The sequence below is a fragment of the Hemitrygon akajei genome, chromosome 8, assembly GCF_048418815.1.
Source record: "Hemitrygon akajei chromosome 8, sHemAka1.3, whole genome shotgun sequence".
NCBI lineage: Eukaryota > Metazoa > Chordata > Chondrichthyes > Myliobatiformes > Dasyatidae > Hemitrygon > Hemitrygon akajei.
The window spans coordinates 165,306,099-165,329,613 of NC_133131.1; the positions used below are offsets into that span (position 1 = coordinate 165,306,099).

Consider the following 23,515-nt stretch of genomic DNA (forward strand, 5'->3'; position numbering starts at 1 on the left):
TACATCCATTGTCTACAGTAGTGATCCAGGCCTGTCACTTCAGTTCTTTTTTCCACTCCAACTGTGACATCTCTGCCTTTAGCCTTTAGCACTTTCTATGCAAGTCCAAAGTGAGTCTAAAGAACACCATCTCACTTTGTGATTTGCACAAAAAGCCTTCAGGACTTGGTCATAGAATAGTACAGCACAGAAACAAGCCCTCTGGCCCTTTATATCAATGCTGGTTTTTTATCCTATCAACACTAACTCTATTCATCAACAATAAACATCTGCCTTACCATTTAAGTGTCTAAACACTTCAAGCATAATACAGTGCGGTACCAAATTCCACGGATCCACAAGTCCCGTGTATAAAATGGCGTAGTATTTGCATGTAACCTACACACATCTTCCCGTATACTTTAAATCATCTCTAGATTACTTATAATACCTAATACAATGTAAATAGCTGTTATACTGTATTGTTTAGGGAATAATGACAAGAAAAAATAAGTCTGTACATGTTCAGTACAGATGCAACTATCATAGCTGTTCTGGGAACGCTGATGCTGCCTTGGCATCAGCCGATGCCGATTCTCCCGTGATCTTTAAGTTCTTGAGGCTGTAGTGCTTTATATAGCTAACCAGCCATCCCTTACTAGTCTTAAACTCCTTCCTCTCGCTCACAACACAAGCAGTGAACAAACGAGATGCCAGGCGAACAATGCTCAAACAACGAGTAATCATCTGTAGATTACAGTGACCCAGCTGGTGGCATAGTGGCATCAGCGTCAGACTTCAGGACGAAAGGTCCCGAGTTTGAATCCAGCTCCAGCCGGCTCCCCTGCACGCTTTCCATCTGTGCTTGGTTAGGAGCTGGTGATCTCTTTGGAAACTCACCCTGCAGAAGGCAATGGCAAACCAATGCTTTAACTTGCCTTGTACGCGGTTCCCCACTACATCAGAGAGGTGTGGAGGTAAACTGTCTGCTAACCGGAGAAACTCTGGATGCGACGTACTTTTCCTTTTCCTAGATTACAGTACTTCATGCTCCCTTTGAGGAATTGCTTTGACAACATAATTGCTTTTTAGGAGCCATTTTTTCACAGAAACAAAGGGTGCACACAACACAAGTAACGACCGAATGAGAAGCGAGGCAAATAATGCTCAAACAACGAGTGCTGGAGAAAGAACCTCTGGTTTTTCTTTCTTGATCCTGATCTGCAGCTGCAGAACCCGCGGATATGGAGGGCCGACTGTATTTATACCTGATTTTACCACGTCCCATGGCTGCATGCTCCAGTTATCAACAACTCTGTAAAATCCTTACCCCTCAAACCCCCTTTCAAATTCCTTCTTCTCACCTTAAACCAGTGTTTCCTACCTTAGGAAAAAAAGATTTTGGCTATCTATCCTATCAATACCTCTCATAATCTTATATACCTCTCTCAAGTCAGCCCACAGCATCTTTCACTTCAAGGAAATAGCACAACCTATCCAATGCCTCTCTGTAATTGAAAAACATCCAATCCAGGCAACATTCTAGTGAATCTCCTTTGCACTCTCTCAACAACAATCACGTATTTCGTATGGTGTGGCAATCAGAACTGCACACATTACTCCATGTGCTGCCAAACCAGTGTTTTGAAATGTTGAAATATAGCAGACAACTCTTATATTCTACGCCCCAATCAATGAAAACAGCAACCAGATGTTTTCATCATCACCTTTACACTCCATGTTGCCATTTCCAGGAAGCTAGGATTTGAATCCCAAGGCCTCTTTGTTCATCAACTTTCCTTAGTGACCTACAACATTTTTCTATATGTTCTACCCATATTTTATTTTCCATAATGTATTGTTTTCCTATGGTTGGGATTAGACTCCAACTGAAGTATTATATCCAACTCTCCAACTGATCTCTATACTGCTGGAACCTTCAACAACCTTCCTTGCTATTCACAATACTACCAGTTATTGTGCCAGTCACAAACTTACTAATGATCTCTCCTACATTAAAACTGAACTTACCAATTCAAATAGCCAACTTTTCCAGATTGTATTAGATCAGGCCTTTCTGATGAAAGTTAATTAACCTGAAACGTTGACTCTGTTGTTCTCTACAGATACAACCTGACCTGCCGACTATTTCAAGAATTTCCTTTTTTTACTGCAAGCCGAGTAACTGTGAATGGGAAATCTTTTTTTGGTAAATTTATTAGACTACTTTAAGGATATCAATAACAATGGTGGGTAAATAAGAGACAGTTGATATATGTGGTTCTGCATAAGCAATTGATAAGGTGCCACAGAAAGGTTACAGCACTAGGTAAGAACTTGCAGTATTGTTGGTTATGTATTGCTGGATATATATTAACCCAGAAGATGATTGGCAGAAAACTTTAGCTGTCCACTTTCAGCTTTGAAAACTATAATTAGAGGGATCAGTGCTGCAGGCTCAACTATTTATATTTTGTTGCATATTTATAAATTAGACTATCAAGCGAGTCTTAGAAAATATGTGTGGTGGACAAAATGTATTGTAAATGAGTGTAGAGAGGTTGAGTACATGGTAAAACATTAAAAAATGGAGTTAAATATAAGAAAAAATTCAGCTATCCACTTTGGTGGGAAGAAAAATAATGTACAATGCTTAACAAGCCTTTGCAAAATGATGTTGTATACGGTAATTTGGGTGTTCTTATACATAAAACAAAGACTGTTAGCCTACCAGGCGAACATGTAATTTAGATGGCAAGTGGAATGCTGATTTTTATTGATAAGAGATGGACCACTTTGCTAAGGTTATAGAATACTTAGTGTTCATTCATCCCCTCAAAATTAATCAGTACATCAAAACATCCTTGTGCAATTCGACCCTCAACTTCCTCACCTGCAGACCCTAGTCAGATCAGATTGGCATCACCTCCTCCACAATCTCCATCAGCACAGATGCACCACAAGCCTATGTGCTCAGCCCCCTGCTCTACATGCTTAATACTTATGTATGTGAGGCTAAGCACAGCTCCAATGCCATTTTTAAGTTTGGCTGACTCTAAAGTGGTGACAAATCAGCATATAAGAGGGAGATTGAAAATCCAGCTGAGTGGTGGTGCCACAACCACCACCTCTCACTCAACGTTAACAAGATCAATGAGTTAATTATTGACTTCAGGAGGTGGACATCCAGAGGTCCATGAGCCAGTCCTCATCAGAGGATCAGAGGTGGAGAGATCAGCAACTCTAAATTCCTCGATGTTATCATTTCAGAGGACCTGTCTAGGGCCCAGCACACAAGTTCAATTATGAAGAAAGCACGGCAGCACTTCCACTTCCTTAGAAGCTTGTGAAGATTCAGCATTAAATCTAAAACCTTGACAAACTTCTATAGATGTGTTGTGGAGAGTATATAGAGCTGTTATGGAACACCCTTGAACAGAAAATCCTACAAAAAGGACTGGATATGGCACAGTCCACTATGGGAAAAGCACCCCCCACCCACCACTGAGTACATCTACATGGAGTGCTGTCGCAGGAAAACAGCATTCATCATCAAGGTCTCCCACCACTCAGGTCATGTTTTTTTTTTGCTGTTGCCATCAGGAAGAAGGTACAAAAACTTCAGGACCCACACCACCAGTTTCAAGAACTGTTATTACCCCTCAACCATCAGGCTCTTGAACCAGTGGGGATAACTTCACTCAATTTTATTCGCCCCATCAATGAACTGTTCCCACAATCCACGGACTCACTTTCAAGGACTCTTCATCTCATGTTCTCAATATTACTTCTTTATTTATTATCATTATTTCTTTTGTATTTGCTCAGTTTGTCGTCATTTGCACATTGGTTGTCTGTCCATCCTGTTGGTTGTGGTCTTTCATTGATTCTATTATGCTTTTTGGATTTACTAAATATGTGTGGTAAACTATGTATACCTGTCTGGACACACCCCTCTGCTGACTGCTCCTGTGGCTCCTCCCACAGACCCCTGTATAAAGGCGATTGGGGCACTGCTCCTCCCTCAGTCTTCGTGATGTTGTGCTCCCTTTTCGCTGTTAATAAAAGCCTATCGTTCACTTCCAGTCTCCGAGAGTTATTGATGGTGCATCAGTATGGCCAAAAGAAAACGAATCTCAGGGTTGTATTTGGTGACATACTCATACTTTGCTAATAAAATTACTTACTTACTTAAGGGTATGGTGAGTTATTAACTTGATGTTTCTAGATTAGAACAAGAAAGATTGGTGGTATTATGGACAGCCTAAAACACTGGCAAAGGATACAGTGGACACAGATCAATTGCAGATATGGGTGGAGAAATGACAGATTGGGTTTAGCCTAGCCAAATATGAAGTGTTGCACTTTGAGATATCACATTATATATATATAAAAAAACAGCACACTATTAATGGTATGATCTTTAATGGTGTTGATGTGCAGAGGAATCTTAGGGACCAAGTCTAAAGCTCCCTGAAAATGATTTCACAGGTTGATATGGTGATAAAGACGACATCTGACAAGCTACTTTATTGGGATTGAGAGTCTGGAAGTTATGCTGCAATCTTAAAAAACTCCAGTTAAGCCACTTCTGGAACATTGTATTCAATTTTGGTTGTTCCTATATAGGAAGGATGTGGAGGCTTTTAAGAGGGCGAAGAAGGCTTTTACCAGGATGCTGTCTGGATTAGAGGGCATGTGCTATAAAGGGGACGTTAGACAAACTTGAGTTGTTTTCTCTGAAGTGAAGGAGACTGAGGGGAGATCTGATAGAGGTTGAAAAAGTTGTGACGGGCATAGAATAGACAGCCAGGGTTGGAATGTCTGATTCCAGAGGTTGGAGGGTGGCAATTTCAAAGGAGATATGTGGGGCAAGTGTGTGCTTTTTTAAAATTATATAAAGAGTAATGGAATGCACTACCTGGAGTGGTGGTAGAGGAAAGTACGTAAAGGCATTAAGAGGCTCTTAGTTAGGTACACAAATGTGCAGGACATGGAAGGTATTGACATTGTGTAGACAGAAGGGATCAATTTAGTTGGGGATTTGATTACTTATTTAATAAGTTCAGCACTTCACTGTGGGCCGAAGGGCCTGCTCCTACACTGGACTGCTCTATGAAACATGTGCAGCATTTTACAGCATATTGTTGCAGTTAACAGACACAGATTTCAACTCTGATAAAGTACAATTATAAACAAGAGAAAAATTTGTAGATACTGGAAATTCAAGCAATACACACAAAATGCTGGAGGAACTCAGCAGGCCAGACAGCATCTACGGAAGAAAGCAGTCCTGGCAAAGGGTCTCAGCCCAAATCATCAACTGTACTTTTTTCCATAGATGCAGCCTGGCCTGCTAAATTCCTCCAGCATTTTATGTGTGTGTGGCTTAAAGTACAATTATTCTCATTTTATGTTCAGTACGGGGGCGGCACTTTGCCAGCACTATTATTATTTTTAATGGTAATAATAATGCTAAAACAATAATGGTTTAAAATCTAAAATTAAAAAGAGTTGGTGCCAGCCACAATTATATTAAACAATGAATATGTACCTTTCACAGCCAAATTAGCTTTTGTCTGGTCATCACCGGAATCACAAGTGTATTCGCCAGCATCTTCAAGCTTCAGATTATGGATCAATAATTCAACAACAAAACCATCTTGTAATAGTTCATATTTGTCACTTTGACTTAGTTTTTGAGACCCTCTTTTCCACATGACTGGTGCACCAGCTTTATTCAGTTCACAATGTAGTGATATCAGACCTCCTTCATCACCCTCCTGGTTTTGGAGTTTCTTTACAAACTGAACAGGTGCAGCTACAGCAAAAAAAAACCCAGAAATTTAGAACATCTAAACAAACTATAATTCTACTGTAGGCAATGGGAAATATTTGTATAAAGCATGCAAAAATGTTTTGAAAAACTAATAATTTTTTTTTAAAAACAACAATATTATTATGAACTTAAATCCTATACTTCAAATATTAGACTTATTAATATGACCTACATTAGCAAAATTACTAGCTATGAAATTGCAAAGTTATTCCCAATTTTTGAAAATATGAGTTTATGAGGCATAAAGCTCCCAAATGGATTCTGCACTTTCTGGAGTGAGTTGTGGAGAAGAATATGAGTTACAATGAGTGTAGATTATCCATGTTCCAATGGGCTCTGTTATTTACTTTTGCCTCTTACATTTGACCTTGCAAAGTGGACTACATTTCCAGCTGGTCAATATCCTGCTTTAATCTCTGACAACCCTCCTCACTTGCTCCACTAATTTTGAACAAGAGAAAATCTGCAGATTAGTGCAGATCCACTAATTTTGTGTCATTTGTAAACTTACTAATCAACCTACATACATTTTTGCAACTACAAAAGTCCCAGCACTGATTCTTGCAGAACATTATTAGTTACCAACTTCCAGTTAGAAAAATATTCCACCACCTCTACCCTCTGTCTTCTACAACCAAGCCAATTTTGTATCCTTCTTATCAAATCATTAAATATCCCATGGGACTTAATGTTCTGGACCAGCCTGCTTTGTCAAATGCTTTGCAAAAGTCCATGTAGACATTTTCAAAAAATTTAATCAAAGTTCTGAGATGGGACCTTTTCCGAACAAAGCCACGCTGGCCATCACTAATCCATGCTTTTCCAAATAGGAGTAAATTCTGCCCCTAAGAATTTTCTTGTGTGGTTTCCCAACCATTTATGCAATTTGGCCTATAATTTTCTGTATAATCCAATCATAAATAAAGGAATAATATAGGCATTTCTCACCTGTGGCTAAAGAAGATACAAAGATCCCTGAAAAGATCTCAGCAATCTCCTCCCTTGCCTCCCTAGTTAAATTTGAGTTACAATTTGTCAGCACTGTGATTAAAATTTATAGCATATTAATGGATATTGCAAAGTTTTCACAACATGCAAGACCTTCACACTTACTTTTGCCCCCTTCTCAATACAGCAGGCAATGGAAATCACATTGCCAATGTGAGTACGTGTATCCGAAGACTAATCGGAAACCAAAAAGCATCTGCAGCATCCAAACAATTGACAACATGTAACAGTTCTACATCGGCGACACAGCAGCATAGTGGTTAGCACAATTCTTTAAAGTACCAGCGACTCAGGTTCATTTCTCCCGCTGCCTGTAGGGAGTTTATGCGTTCTCCCAGTGACTGCGTGGATATCTTGCAGGTGCTCTGGTTTCCTCCCACAATCCAAAGGTTAACTTATACTGTAAATTGTCCCGTGATTAGGCTAGGGTTAAATTGGGGAATTGCTGGGCAGCATGGCCGAAAGGGCTAAAAGGGCCTAATCCGCGATGTATCTCAATAAATTAATAAATCAAGACTTCTGTTGGAGCAATCTCTAGAGTGGTTTATACTGTTCCGTCTCTTACCTTTTACTATAAGTTTTGCAGAGGAACTGATTTTTCCAACTTTAATTGTAACTGTACCACAGTCTTCATGGGTAACATTATTCAGCTTCAAAATGTGAATGTTTCCATCTTTAACAGATATTTCGTTCATTTCATTGTGCTGCAAAGGAGTGTCACTTAACCACCATTGCACATCAGAGAAATTTTCAGGATGAACTTTGCATTCAAACACAGCATTTTCATTGGCAAAAACCGTTATATTCTTCAGGCCTTCAACAATTTTTACTTCTGCTTCTGAACAAAAAGGACATAAGATTATGATTTCTCATTGGTCTACAACTACCTGCAACAGTAATGTTAGAAATTGTCATTAATCTACATATAACACCTTATTTACAGTAATTTTATTATTCGAAGGAAAGAAAATAGCCTTGGATTGTTGATGCATGAGGATACCAGCAAGCAGTTACACTCTTTTCCAAATGTTCCATCTGACAATGTGGAAAACTGCAGCTACGTAATAAGCAAAAGAACTTAATCCACCTAATTACTGCCTACAGCTCCCTTTCACTCATGAACAAACTGAAGTAAACTGTCATTGACAGTGGCTAACTCTACAGTTAGCACCATTTCAAATTTCAGATTCCTGGGCATCATTATTTCATAGGACCTCATGTGGAAGAACCATTATCTCCTTCATTCACAAAGACGCTCACCAGAAACTGTACTTCTTGCAGCAGTTAGTAAAAACCCATTTTCCACAGAACATACTGGTTCAATTCTACACTGCATCCTCACATCAACCATTACTGTCTGGTTTGGTGCAACATCCACTCACAATATACAAGAACTACAGTGAACTGTCAGGTGAACAGAAAAGGTTATTGGCTGGAGTCTTCCATCACTGCAGGACTTATATTTGTCCAGGACAATGAAGTGGGAAGGAAATATCACCAAGGACACTACCCATCCTGCAAAATGCCTTTTCCAAAAGCTCCCTTCTCGAATATAGGGTTATTAAAACAAAAAACTTCATACCATCTTAAACGTTTCTACCCCAAAAGTTGATCAACCACTCTAGTTAGCCCCCACATCACCTTGATCTATTATCCCATCATTGTACTGCACTGAAGCCACTCTTCATAATGATGTTTACATTGTAAAAACTGTACATGCTGGTATTCATTTATTCATGCATATTTTTATCCCATATCCATACCTTAACCTCCAACTTCATTTTTATATAAATTTTTATAACTGTAAAATGTTATTGTTTTTGTTGCATGTTATACCCTGACCAACACACTACAGCAAATTCCTAATACATGTAAATGTCAACAGCGAATAAAGTTGATCCTGGTTGACATATTCAAATATGAAACAAGGAACAGAACACAAGGAAACTATTAGTCTTTACAATCGTCAAATAATACAAGAATCGTCAATAGAATTACAATACTAAATTACTACTTTTAACTCACCTTTCACAGTTAAGGAAGCTGTGGTCTGATGATCACCACATATACAGGTATATTCACCCGAGTCCCCTGATATTAGGTTGTGTATGCATAACTTATGTATGCAACCTTCCTGTTTAATTTCATACTTATCACCTGGAAAAATTGTTGTTAATCCTTTTTTCCAAATAACTGGAACATTGGTCTGTGAAAGTTCACAGAGCAAAGTTGCTGTTTCTGTTTCATCCACTTCCATACTTTGGAGCTGTTTAGTGAAAGTTGCTGGAGTTGCTGAAAAATTAAATAACAATAATTCAAAATAATTTTGCCTAAAATTTCTACTGTAAAGCCTATATTAAAATTTAGTACACACCAAGGGTAGGCAGTAAATCTAGAAAGTGTATTGCACTTATTTTTGGAGCATTAAAACATATCTAATAACCAATGGGATCCTAAAAAAAGCCCTAAAATTGTTTAAAGTCTGAAAAATCAGGGTATCTTTAATTACACAATGAATGGTAGAGCTTTGGGAGTACTGAGAAACAAAGGAATCTTGATGTACATGTCCAAGGATTACTAAAATGACAGCACAGGTAGGTAAGGTCATGAAGAAGCTATATGAACTACTGATTTTCACTAGCTAGATCAAAGAATACAAGGACAGGGAAGTTATGCAACAGCTTCATAAAACATTAGACAACAGCTGGAATTCTGTGTGCGGTTCTAATTACAAATTTATAGAAAATGTCTTTACATTTGAGAGTTTGCAGAGGTCTGGAATGCTTCAGTTATGAGGGGAGACTGGATAGAATGGCTTTGTTTCTTTGAAGCAGAGTAGGTTGAGGGAAAATGACAGTGTGGTGGAAGAGGAGACATTTGCAACATTCAAGTGTCTAGCCAAATACTTAAATTTTCAAGGCTTAGAAGACTATAGACCAGGTGCTGGAAAATGGGATTAGATTGTCAAGATAGACATGGTGGCCGAAACTCTTGATATTTTGCTTTACGGTAGTCAGAGAAGTACACAACCATCAAAGTCATGCTTTATAATGCCTGGAAACTTCAACAGCATCAGATATTTTGGCTGACGTATTCAAAACAAAGGCTGCAAGGGAGAAAGAGTAGCTCTTCTATTTGCTCTAAGTGTTCAGTAAACACTCAATAATCACACATACACAAGAAGAGGGGAGTCCTATACACTGGGATACAGGAGAACTGCAATAGACAAGATTACAAATTATCATGGATATAACACACACAAAATGCTGGTGGAATGCATCAGGCCAGATGGCGCTTCTCCCTATAGATGCTGCCTGGCCTGCTGCATTCCACCAGCATTTTGTGTGTGTTGCTTGAATTTCCAGCATCTGCAGATTTCCTCGTGTTTGCCATGGATATCATATCTCTGCTTATATCTGGAGAATAAAGAAATCCTCATCGAAAAATATATCCAAGTTCTTTAAGAAAAATGCCACTCATTAGGAAGTTGAAGACAACACAAAGATTGGAAAAGTTGTGCAAAGGAAGGGTGTCAAAGAATACATCTGAAAACAGATCAGTTACAAATATTGGCAGGCAAACAGCAGATGAAGTTTAATCAAGGCAAGTGTAAAGTGCTGCACTTTGGGAGGTCAAATTCAGGCAAAAAGTATAACATTAATGGTAGGCTACTTAACGGATTCCATAGCTCACTGAAAATGGCCAACAACTAAATAGTGTTAAAGAAGGCAACTGGATCGGTACGAACTAGTTGGGCTGCTTCTGTGCTGTACTCTTCCATGCCTCTATATGAATGCTTGCCTTCATTGGTCATGGCATGGCCTATAGACATAAGGAAGTCATATTGAAGATATAAAAAACACTGATTCAGCCATTTTGGATGTATTTGGATGTATTCTAGTTACTCCATTAGAGGAAGGATATGGAGGTGGAAATTGCAGAAAATGTTTCCAAATTAGAGGATTAGAGGGCATGAGCTATAAGAAAAGGTTAGATAAACTTGGGTTATTTTCTCTGGAACATCAGAGACCCAACTGAACATCATGAAGTATCAGGGCAGACAGTCAGAATCATTTTCCCAAGGTAGAGAAGACACACAGTGGTCAACTTATTATGTACACCTGCCTAATCAGTGAATCATGGGGTAGCAACTCAATGCATAAAAGCATCCAGACATGGTCAAGAGGTTCAGTTGTTGTTCAGACCAAACATCAAAATGAGGAAGAATTCTGATCCAAGTGACTTTGACTTTTAAGTGATTGTTGGTGTCAGGCAACGCATTTTGCATATTTCGAAAACTACTGATCTCCTGGGATTTTCACGTACAACAGTTACTAGAGTTGACAGAATGGAGCAGAAAACAAAAAAAAAAAAATCCAGTAAGCGGCAGGAATTTTCGCCAATGGGCCTGTTCCAATGTTTACTGCTCTTTGTAAATACAGAAGTATTGTAATCTAGATACTTAGATTAACTGGGTCCGAGATTCATTTACTGATGGATTATATTCATTTCAGATGGACTTGTGCAGCAGGATATGAGAAAACTAGAGAGGGTGAAGAAAAGTTTCACAAGCATATTGTAGGGACCAGAGGGTTTGAGTTACAAGGAGAGATTGGATAAACTGGAACTGTTTTCTTTGGAGCAAAGGAGGCTGAGGGTGACAAGAGAAATGAAATCATGAGACATATATAGGGTAGATTGTTACAATCATTTTCCTAGCTTAGGGCATAGGTTAAAGTAAGAATAAAAAGATGTAAAGATGATTGGGAGGGTGGTTTACAAAGGTATTTGCAGATTCATGGATAGGAAAGTTTTAGAGAGATCTGTGCAAAATGCAGATAACTGGGATCATCTTTAGTCAACTGGGCACTTTAGTCAACATGGATTAGTCAGGCCAGAGGGTGTGCTTCAGTATTATTTATCTCTGTGACTTCACACATTAGCTAATCTTGCTTAACTGAAGTAAATAGACACAAAATGCTGGGGGAACTCAGCAGGCCAGACAGCATCTACTGAAAAGAGTAAACAGTCAATATTTTGGGCCGAGGCCCTTCATCAGGACCCTTAACTGAATACTGGTACATTAAACTGACATTAAGAATTATCACATTTTCCAAAGGTGGCTGACTGTCTCTTTCTCATAAGAAAACCATTAAATTTACAAAGTGGGCTTCTAGCTCTCTAATCACAGAGAGGATCTAGATGCTTCAACTTGGGTCAGTACAGGCAAAAATAAATGGTTTGCGACCAGAGAACTCCTCTGTATATGTCAAGTATGTTAATGTGGACTGCAATTTATTTGAAATATAAAATACTTGTGGCCATCTGCTGGTGAAGGTCGACCATGGATGTTGCATCCCAGCTGTCTACATGATATGCAAGTCAAGGCAGTAAAATATCGAGAGCAAGCTGTTGCCCATGTAGCAGGTTCTTGTTCGCCACACAAATAGCTGATGAATCCAAAAGAGCATCAGAGACTATGATACAGTCTGGCAGGAGTTGCCACTGTGTGTTGAATTCAACATAGGGCTGCTTTAGTGACTCCTGTTCTGGATTTCCCCCCCGAGGTTTACTCCTGAAGCCCTTCCCATGAGTGGGTATAGCTGCAATTGGGTATAGTGGAGGTTTGAGATCAAAGTTTTCTATCTCCTAGGTGAACTGCCAACCACAGCTGACAAGCCCCATCTGCCCAAGGCAACTGGTTTTAAGACACCAGTAACCCGCCTTTCCCCTTCTCCTTTCAGTAGATATGGTCCCATCGAGCTTAATAGCTAAGCCACCCATGAAGGCTAGGAGCTGGACTTAGCTGTCAGAGGCTTTTTGAGATGATGCCAATGGGAGCATTTAGTAGGTAGTGGGAGTTTATCCCTACTACCAGCCTGGATATTACAACTTTAAGGAACCAATATAAAATAAAACCATGATGCTTCACAACTACTAACTCTGAAGTACATTTCCAAAAACAAAACAGAAATATACTAAGATCTAAAAATTTTATTTTCATTTTCACTATTACCTTTGACATTAAGCTGAGCTGCAGATATGTACTTTCCAACCTTAAAGGTCATAGCACCAGCATCATCTAGTGAAATTTTCCTCAAAAGAATGGTGTGAATATTGCCATTCTTTACTGAAATTTCATTCATTTCATTACTCTGCAGTTCAATTCCTCCCAAAATCCATAGAACACCTCGAGCATTTTCGTGGGACAGCTTACATTCAAACAAGGCATCTTCACCTTCAAACACGTCCACATTTTTCAAACCATCAATAATCTTTACATCTGGCTCTGTAAGAAACAGGAGGGGAAAAAACAAACAACAAATGAATAGCCTTATTTCAAGCACATTTTGGTGGAGAGAGGCTGACAGTTGACATGAAAGCAAGATCAATCTGAGCTGTTAAATGGCACAGACCGAGATCATGGCATATATCCCAAAGAAAATTTATATTTTTCTAACTTTAAAAGTAACCCTCTTTCAAACAGAGCAGTATCATATTTGTTTTCTATGCAGCAACAACCACTTGCAGAAAAGCAAGCAGCTTAAAAATGTGCAACAAATGGTAATAGGTATGTGCCCTTGACAAAGAAACTTGGAACAATTAGAAAAAGGGACAAGGTCCTGAAGAGAGAATTCAGGGAGTTGGGTAGGAAGCTGAAAAGCAGGACGCCAGGGTAATAATCTCGGGATTGCTGCCTGTCCCACATGCTAACGAGCACCAGAATAGCATGATTGGGCATATTAATATGTGGCTGAGATTCTGGTGTAGAGGGCAGAGCTCTGGTTTCTGGATCATTGGGGCACCTTCTGGGGGGGGGGGGGGTATGACCTGTACAAAAAGGACAGTTACACCTGAACACAAAGGGGTCCAATATCCTAGCAGGCACATTTAATAGAGCTGTTATGGAGGGTTTAAATTAATTTGGCAGGGGAATGGGAACCAGAGTGATAGGATTGAGGAAGGGGAAAACAGAAATAAATCAAAGAAGGCATGCAACAGAGATGATAGAAAGGACAGGCATAATCACAGCCAGTGGGATGAGGTACAGGGCATAGAGGTGTGATGCAGTTAAAACAGAAAGCAGCTAATACTGAACTGGAAGTGTTGTACTTGAATGCATGCAACATAAGAAATAAAATGGATGATCTTGAAATTCAGCTACAGATTGGCAAGTATGACATTGTGGCCATCACTGAAACTTGGTTAAAGGATGGCTGCCATTGAGAGCTGAATGTCCAACGGTATACAGTGCACTGGAAGATAGGTTAGAAGGCAGAGGAAGTGGTGTGGCTCTGTGTATAATAAATAATATTAAATCATTAGAAAGGGATGACATGGGATTGGAAGGTGTAGAGTTTCTATGGGTTCAGTTAAGAAATGGCAAGGGTAAAAGGACCCTAATGGTAGTTGTATCAGGCCTTCAAACAGCAGCCGGGATGTGGATTACAAATTACAGCAGGAGATAGAAAAGGCACGTCAGAAGGGCACTGTCATGATAATTGTTGGGGAATTTAATATGAAAGTGGATTGAGAAAACCAGGCCAGTACTGGACCTCGAAAGAGAATTTGGAGAATGTCTAAGGGATGGCTTTTTAGAACAGCTTGTTGTTGAGCTCTCTAGGGGATCAGCTGTGCTGGATTGGGTGTTGTGCAATGATCCAGAGGTGATATGAGAGCTTAAGGTTAACGAACCCTTAGGGAACAGTGATCACAACATAAAAGAGTTCACTTTGAAATTTGAGAAGGAGAAACTAAATTCCAATGTGTCGGCATTTCAGTGGAATAAAGGAAATTACAATGGATGAGAGGGGAACTGGCCAAAGTTGTCTGGAAAGGGACACTAGCAGGAAGGACAGCAGAGTAGCAATGCCTGGAGCTTCTGCGAAAAATGAGGGAAGTGCAAGACAGATATATTCCAAATAAGAAGAAATTTTTGAATGGAAGAAGGACACTACCGTGGCTGACAAGTGAAGTCAGAGCCAAAGTAAAAGCAAAAGAGAGGGCATATAAGGAAGCCAAAGCTAGTGGGAAGATAGAGGATTGGGAAGCTTTTAAAAACTTGCAGAAGGAAACTGTGAAGGTCATTAGGAAGGAAAAGATGAATTATGAAGGGAAGCTGGTGACTAATATCAAAGAAGATACTAAAAGCATTTTTAAGTATATAAAGGGTAAAAGAGAGCTGAGGGTAGATATAGAACCAATAGAAAATAAAGCTGGAGATATTGTAATGAGAGACGCAGAGATGGCAGAGGAACTGGGTGCGTATTTTGCATCAGTCTTCACAGTGGAAGACATCTGCAGTATACCAGACATTCAAGAGTGTCAGGGAAGTGAAATATGTGCAGTGAAAATTACAACTGAGAAGGTGCTCAGGAAGCTTATGGTATGAGGGTGGATAAATCTCCTGGACCTGATGGAATGCACCCTCGGGTTCTGAAGGAAGTAGCTGGAGAGATTGCTGAAGCATTAACAATGATCTTTCAAAAATTGATAGGTTCTGGCATTGTACCGGATGACTGGAAAATTGAAAATGTTACTCCGCAATTTAAGAAGGGTGGGAGGCAGCAGAAAGGAAACTATAGACATGTTAGCCTGACATCAGTGGTGGGAAGTTGTTGGAATCAATTGTTGGGGATGAGATTACAGAGTACCTGGAGGCACATGACAAGATAGGCCAAAGCCAGCATGGTTTCCTGAAAGGAAAATCCTACCTAACTTACGCCAGTTTTTTGAGGAAATTACAAGCAGGGTAGACAAAGGAGATGCAATAGATGCGGTGTACTTGGATTTTCAGAAGGCTTCTGAGGAGGTGCTGCACATGAGGCTGCTTCGCAAGATAAGATTCCATGGAATTACAGGGGAGTTACCAGCATGCGTGGAGCATTGGCTGTTTGGCAGAAAACAGAGACTGGAAATAAAGGGTTCCTATTCTGGCTGGCTGCTGGTTACCAGTGGAATTCCACAGGGGTCGGTGTTGGGACCACTTCTTTTACAATGTATATCAATGATATGGACTATGGGATTAATGGATTTATGGCTAAATTTACTGATGATACAGAGATAGGTGGAGGAGCAGGTAGCGTTGAGGAAACAGAAAGCTTGCAGAGAGACTTAGAAAGTTTAGGGGAATGGGCAAAGAGGTGGCAAATGAAATACAAATGTGGGAAAGTGTATGGTCATGCACTTTGGTGGAAGAAATAAATGGGCAGACTATTATTTAGATGGGGAGAGAATTCAAAATGCAGAGATGCAAAGGGACTTGGGAGTCTTTGTGCAGGATACCCTAAAGGTTAACCTCCAGGTTGAATCGATGGTGAAGGCGGCAGTTTTTGTAATTCATTTCTAGAAGTATAGAATATAAGAGCAGGGATGTGATGTTGAGGCTCTATAAGGCACACATGAGACACATTTGGAGTATTGCCTGCAGTTTTGTGCTCCTTATTTCAGAAAGGATATACTGACATTGGAGAGGGTTCAGAGAAGATTCACGAGAATGATCAGGAATGAAAGGGTTACTGTATGAGGAACGTCTGGCAGTTCTTGGGCTGTATTCTCTGGAGTTCAGGATAATAAGGGGGAATCTCAAAAACATTCCAAATGTTTCAGTGGAAAAGTTCTTTCAGTTAATTCTGACGAAGGGTTTCAGCCCGAAACGTCGATAATGCTTCTTCCTATAGATGCTGCCTGCAATGCTGCGTTCCACCAGCATTTTGTGTGTGTTGGCTGCACCACTGCCTGGTATGGGAACTGTACCTCACTTAATCACAGGATTTTGCAGAGTGGTGCAGACAGCCCAGCGCATCTGTTGTTGTTAACTTTCCATAATTCAGGACATTTACAAAGACAGGTGCGTAAAAAGGGCTCAAAGGATCATTAGGGACCTGAGTGACCCCAATCACAATCTACTTCAGCTGCTACCATCCAGGAAATGGTTCCGCAACATAAAAGCCAGGACCAACAGCCTCCAGGACAGTTTCTTCCACTAGGCCATCAGACTGATTAACTCATGCTGATCTGAGTGTATTTCTATATTACATTGGCTGTTCTATTTATAATAAATTATCATCAATTACTATGACTGCACATTGCACATTTAGATGGAGACATAACGTTAAGATTTTTACTCTTCATGTATGTGAAAGATGTAAGAAATAAAGTCAATTCAACTCACAGCCCTGAAAATTATTTCCCAAGTACCTATCTAAATCCCATTTGAAGCCACTAATTGATTCTGTTTCTCACATCCTGTCACTTATCTCTAGATAACGACTGAATTAAAACAAAACATTAACCTTGCATATCATTAGATGTGTTATGACATAGGTGGTCATGGTCTCATGACCATGATTGCTCTTGGCAAATTTTTGTACAGAAGTGGTTCGCCATTGCCTTTTTCGGGGCAGAGTCTTTACAAGATGGGTGACTCCACCCATCAACAATAATCTTCAGAAACTGTCTGCCTATCATCAGTGGTTGCATAACCAGGACTTGTGATGTGTATCATATGACCATCCACCACATGGCTTCATGTGACCATAATCAGGATGACTCAGAAGCTGCTTCACATTGCCCAAGGTGACCTGCAGGCTAGCGGAGAGAAGGAGAGCCTTACACCTTCTTTGTAGAGACTCCACCACCCATCATTTACAGGACTTAATAATATTTAAGGTAAATTTATTATTGAAGTATATATATGTCATCATATACAATGCTGAGAATAATTTTCTTATGGGCATTCACAGTAAATACAAGAAACACAATAAAAGAGACGGCCCCCAATAGGACAGACACAACCAACATACACCAGACAACACTGTACAAGACAAAATCCAAATTATAACAAATAAATAAGCAATAAACATGGAGAAAATATGCTGTATATTCCTTGAAAGTGAGTCCATAGATTGTGGGAACAGTTCAGTGATGAGGCGAGTTGAACGTCCAGTTCAAGAGCCTGACGGCTATGGGGTAATAACTGTTCCTGAACCTTCTGGTGCCAGTCCTAAGGCTCTTGTACCTTCCTCCTGCTTGCAGCACTACAAAGAGAACACAACCTGGCTGGTGGAGCTCCCTGGTGATAGATGCTACTTTCCTGCACATCACTCCATGTAGATGTGCTCAATGGTGGGGAGGGCTTTAGATGTGATGGACTGGACTGTATCTTTTTGAAGGCCTTTCTGTTCAAAGGCATTGGTGCAACCAGTCAATATATTCTCCTTTGCATATCTATAGAAGCTTGTCAACATGTTAGGTGACATGCTGAATCTTCGCGAACTTTAAAGAAAGTAGAAGAACTGCCATGTTTTCTTCATAATGGCACTTATGTGCTGGATCCAGAGCAAATCCTCTGAAATGATAACACTGAGGAATTTAAAGTTGATGACCCTCTCCACCTCTGATCCCCTGGTGAGGAGTGGCTCATGGACCTCCAGTTTCCTCCTCCTGAAGACAATAACTAGCTCCTTGATCATGCTGATATTGAGTTGTGGCACTACTCAGCCAGATATTCAGTCTCCATCCAATATGCAGATTCAGCCAACAGTGGTGTCAGCAAACTCAAATATGACATTGGAGCTGTTAGAGGTATAAAGCCAGCGGAGCAGAGGGCTTAGCACAAAACCTGATGGTGCACCTGTGCTGATGGACATCGTGGAGGAGATGTTATTGCCAATCCAAACTGACTGTGGTCTGCAAGTGAGGAAACCGAAGATCCAATAAGACCATGTTGACACCATTCAAGCCCTGCCACAGCTGTCGAGCATCCTTCAGTGATTCAAGTTTGCTTCAGAGTTGCCACTTTGCACTTGAGTTTGCTTTCTGGAGAATTGTACCTGGACCTCTTGCATTTTGATTGGCCACCAGACTTGAATGCCACCAATTTGACCCTCAGCAGATTGTGCATCTTATGATTCACCTAGGGATTCTGGCTGGGGAAGACTTTGAATGATTTTGTGGGAACACACTCATCTACGACTGTTTTCATAAAGTCCATGGTGTATTCATTCAGATCCCCTGATGAGTCTTTGAACACAGCTCAGTTTACTGACTCAAAGTAAGCCTGCAGCTGCTCCTCTGCTCCCACAATCACCTCAAATTATCATGCTTACCTCTGGGGTCTTGCTCTTTAGCCTCTGCCTGAATACAGGTAGGAGGAGGACAGCCAGATGATCAGATTTCCCAAAATGTGGTCTGAGAAGTAACGATAGGCATTCCTATGGTCAAGTGTGTTGGGACCCCTTGTGCTGCATGTGATATGTTGATGATTATTAGGCAGAGATTTCTTCAAACAAGCCTGATTGAGGTCCCCAACAATGATTTTAAAGTCAGCAGGGCAGACTGTTTCCTGTTTGCTGACATCAGCATGTCTCGAGTGCCTGCTTAACATTGGCCTTTGGCAATATGTAAACTGCGGTCAGGATCATGGAGCAGAGCTCCCTTGGTACATAGAATAGTCAGCACTTAATCATTAGATGCTCAGGGTCGGGGGAACAAGAGTGTAGTAGGACCGTTACATCCGAGTGCCACAAGAGTTTATGATGAAACTCAGACCCCTACCTTTTGCCTTCTCTGAATCAGCAGTCCGATCCATTCTGTATATTGAGAAGCTCTTGGGTCTTACCAACATGTCCAGCATGTCCAGAGTGAGCTATGCCTCCATGAAATGCCAAATGCAGCAATGTCTCATTTCCCTCTAATATAGCAATCTTGCCCTAAGGCTCTCAATCTTGTCTCCAGTGACTGTACATTTGCTAAGACACTGGATAGAGAACGTTTCAAGCCCTGGCGTTACAGCCTGGCTTGGAGTCCTCTCCTCCTTCATCTCTATCAGCCACGGTTAGGTACCTTCGTCTGCTTAAAGGAGTTCTGCCTACATGCTTGAGAGTTAAATTTGCTGAGCCCTTCAGAAGATCATAAAACCGCTCGGTTCAAGTCAAGCCACTTTTTATTGTCATTTTGACCATAACTACTGGTACAGTACATAGTAAAAATGAGACATTTTTTCAGGACCATGGTGTTACATGACAGTACAAAAAAGACAGTTCACAAAGTATGTTATTGAAAGGGAAATTACAGCTGCAGATTGCAATGAGAGTAGTTGAGAATAATATTCAAAAGTTTTGTAAACTACTTGCATTGCTTTGCTATGTTTCATCAGTGCCTCGTTGGATGAATGTTTACTGCAATCTTACCAGAAATGGCTAAAGAAACAAGGATTTTTCATTTCTGCAGGATAATTAAGCAAATAATATGCTTTTGAATTAAGAAAGCAATAGTCTTTACCTTTGACTGTCAAGGAAGCAGTAGTCTGTTGATCCCCAGAATCACAAGTATATTCCCCAGCATCTTCTAGCTTCAGGTTGTGAATTACTAATTCAACAATAGGGCCGTTCTGCTTCATTTCATACTTGTCACTTGGTTTAAGTACCTCAGGTCCCTTTCTCCATTCTACAGAGGCATCAGGTTTAGTAAGCTCACAGTGCAGTAGAGCAGAGTGGCCTTCTTCTGCTTCTTCATTTTTAAGCCATCGTTTGAAAAGTACTGGCAAGCCTGAAAAGATTATTATTATTATTATTATTATTATTATTATTATTATAGTACAACAGAAAGTAATGTTTACAGGTAAAAGCAAACAAAGAAAAGTGCTTTAACAGTCTTCCTTTAAGAATAATTTGGTGGAGGGTGATTGAACGTTGATATAAAAGCCAGATAAATCTGAGCTGTTAGCGACTCAAGACTGTGATCATGGCATACATCTCAAAGAAAATTTGTATTTTTTGAACATCTTATGCAGTAAGATGCATAAGATCTTACTTATGATCTTGCTAGGGGTACTTACAGAATATAGAACAGTACAGCACAGGAACATACTCTTTGACCCAGAACATTCTGTAGAACAAACTAAATTAGTAATCCAATGGCCAACAAAACTATTCCCTTCTGACAACCCTAGATTGCTCTAAAAAGCCATTTCACAGACATTCTACTAATTCCCTCTCTTGGGATCCAGCACCAACCTGATTTTCCCAATCTACCTGCCTATGGAAATCTCCCATGACCACTATTACATTCTTCTGGACAACACTGTTTATCTTTTGGAATTTAGTTCACAAAAGATTGTCTTCACTACTATTGTACTTTGCATATTGATCCCAGAAATGAAAAGGTTAATGTATGAGGAGTGCCTGATGGCTCTGGGTCTGTACTTGCTGGAGTTTAGAAGAATGGTGCGGGGGGGGGGGGGGAATCTTAATGAAACCTATAGAATATTGAAAGGCCTAGATAGGGTAGATGTCGTGGTACATATTGGTATCAATGACATTGGTAGGAAAAGGGAAGAGGTCCTGAAAACAGACTACAGGGAGTTACGGAGGAAGTTGAGAAGCAGGACTGCAAAGGTAGTAATCTCTGGGTTACTGCCTGTGCCACGTGACAGTGAGTATAGGAGTAGAATGAGGTGGAGGATAAATGCGTGGCTGAGGGATTGGAGCAGGGGGCAGGGATTCAGATTTCTGGATCATTGGGACCTCTTTTGGGGCAGGTGTGACATGTACAAAAAGGATGGGTTGCACTTGAATCCCAGGGGGACTAATATCCTGGCGAGGAAACTTGCTAAGGCTACTGGGAAGAGTTAAAACTAGAATTGTTGGGGGGTGGGAACCAAACTGAAGAGACTGGGGGAGAGGAGGTTGGCTCACAAATAGAGAAAACTTGTAGACAGTGTGTGAGGGAGGATAGACAGCTGTTAAAGAAGGGACGTGCTCAGACCGACAGTTTGAGATGTGTCTATTTTTAACGCAATGAGTATTATGAACAAAGTGGATAAGCTTAGAGTGTGGATCAGTACTTGGAACTATGATGTGGTGGCCATTACAGAGACTTGGATGGCTCAGGAACAGGAATGGTTACTTCAAGTGCCGGGTTTTAGATGTTTCAGAAAGGACAGGGAGGAAGGCAAAAGAGGTGGGGGGCGTGGCACTGTTGGTCAGAGATAGTGTCACGGCTGCAGAAAAGGTGGACACCATGGTGGGATTATCTACGGAGTCTCTGTGGGTGGAGGTTAGGAATAGGAAGGGGCCAATAACTTAACTGGGTGTTTTTTTATAGGCCACCCAATAGTAACAGGGATATCAAGGAGCAGATAGGGAAACAGATCCTGGAAAGGTGTAATAATAACAGAGTTGTTGTGATGGGAGATTTTAATTTCCCTAATATTGATTGGCATCTCCCTAGAGCAAGGGGTTTAGATGGGTTGGAGTTTGTTAGGTGTGTTCAGGAAGGTTTCTTGACACAATATGTAGATAAGCCTACAAGAGGGGAGGCTGTACTTGATTTGGTATTGGGAAATGAAACTGGTCAGGTGTCAGATCTCTCAATGGGAGAGCATTTTGGAGATAGTGATCATAATTCTATCTCCTTTACAGTAGCATTGGAGAGAGATAGAACAGACAAATTAGAAAAGTGTTTAATTGGAGTAAGGTGAATTATGAGGTTATTAGGCAGGAAATTGGAAGCTTAAATTGGAAACTGATGTTCTTAGGGGAAGGTACAGAAGAAATGTGGCAAATGTTCAGGGGATATTTGTGTGGAGTTCTGCATAGGTATGTTCCAATGAGACAGGGAAGTTGTGGTAAGGTACAGGAACTGTGGTGTACAAAGGCTGTAATAAATCTAGTCAAGAAGAAAAGCTTACAAAAAAGGTTCAAAAAACTAGATAATAATAGTGATCTCAAAGATTTTAAGGCCAGAAGGAGGGAGTTTAAGAATGAAATTAGGAGAGCCAGAAGGGGCCTTGGCGATTAGGATTAAGGAAAACCCCAAGGCATTCTACAAGTATGTGAAGAACAAGAGGATAATACGTGAGAGAATAGGACCTATCAAGTGTGACAGTGGGTAAGTGTGTATGGAACCGGAGTAAATAGCAGGGGTACTTAATGAATACTTTACTTCAGTATTCACTATGGAAAAGGATCTTGGTGATTGTAGTGATGACTTGCAGCGGACTGAAAAGCTTGAGCATGTAGATATTAAGAGGATGTGCTGGAGCTTTTGGAAAGCATCAAGTTGAATAAGTCACCGGGACCAGATGAGATATACCCCAGGCTACTGTGGGAAGCAAGGGAGGAGATTGCTGAGCCTCTGGCGATGCTCTTTGCATTATCAATGGGGACAGGAGAGGTTTCAGAGGATTGGAGGGTTACAGATGTTGTTCCCTTATTCAAGAAAGGGAGTAGAGATAGCCCAGGAAATTATACACCAGTGAGTCTTACTTCAGTGGTTGGTAAGTTGATGGAGAAGATCCCGAGAGGCAGGATTTATGAACATTTGGAGAGGTATAGTATGATTAGGAATAGTCAGCATGGCTTTGTCAAGGGCAGGTCGTGCCTTATCAGCCTGATTGAATTTTTTGAGGATGTGACAAAACACATTGATGAAGGAAGAGCAGTAGATGTACTGTATATAGATTTCAGCAAAGCATTTGGTAAGGTACCCCATGCAAGGTTTATTGAGAAAGTAAGGAGGCATGGGATCCAAGGGGACATTGCTTTCTGGATCCAGAACTGGCTTGTCCACAGAAGGCAAAGAGTGGTTGTAGACGGGTCATATTCTGCATAGAGGTCGGTGACATGTGGTGTGCTTCAGGGATCTGTTCTGGGACCCTTACTCTTCGTCATTTTTATAAATGAC

At 40.5% G+C, this 23,515-nt stretch overlaps 1 protein-coding gene across 1 annotated transcript in view; it reads right to left on the reverse strand.

Annotated features, from left to right (window-relative positions):
• The window catches only part of LOC140732397 (obscurin-like), a 530,964-nt gene that overhangs the window by 236,021 nt on the left and 271,428 nt on the right, over positions 1–23,515 (reverse strand). Inside the window, exons 56-60 of the mRNA XM_073054987.1 lie at positions 20,111–20,377; positions 12,843–13,115; positions 8,852–9,118; positions 7,392–7,664; positions 5,534–5,800 (exon numbers count right to left, since the gene is read on the reverse strand). Coding sequence (XP_072911088.1) covers positions 5,534–5,800; positions 7,392–7,664; positions 8,852–9,118; positions 12,843–13,115; positions 20,111–20,377 — 1,347 coding nt within the window. The remainder of the gene's footprint in view (positions 1–5,533; positions 5,801–7,391; positions 7,665–8,851; positions 9,119–12,842; positions 13,116–20,110; positions 20,378–23,515) is intronic.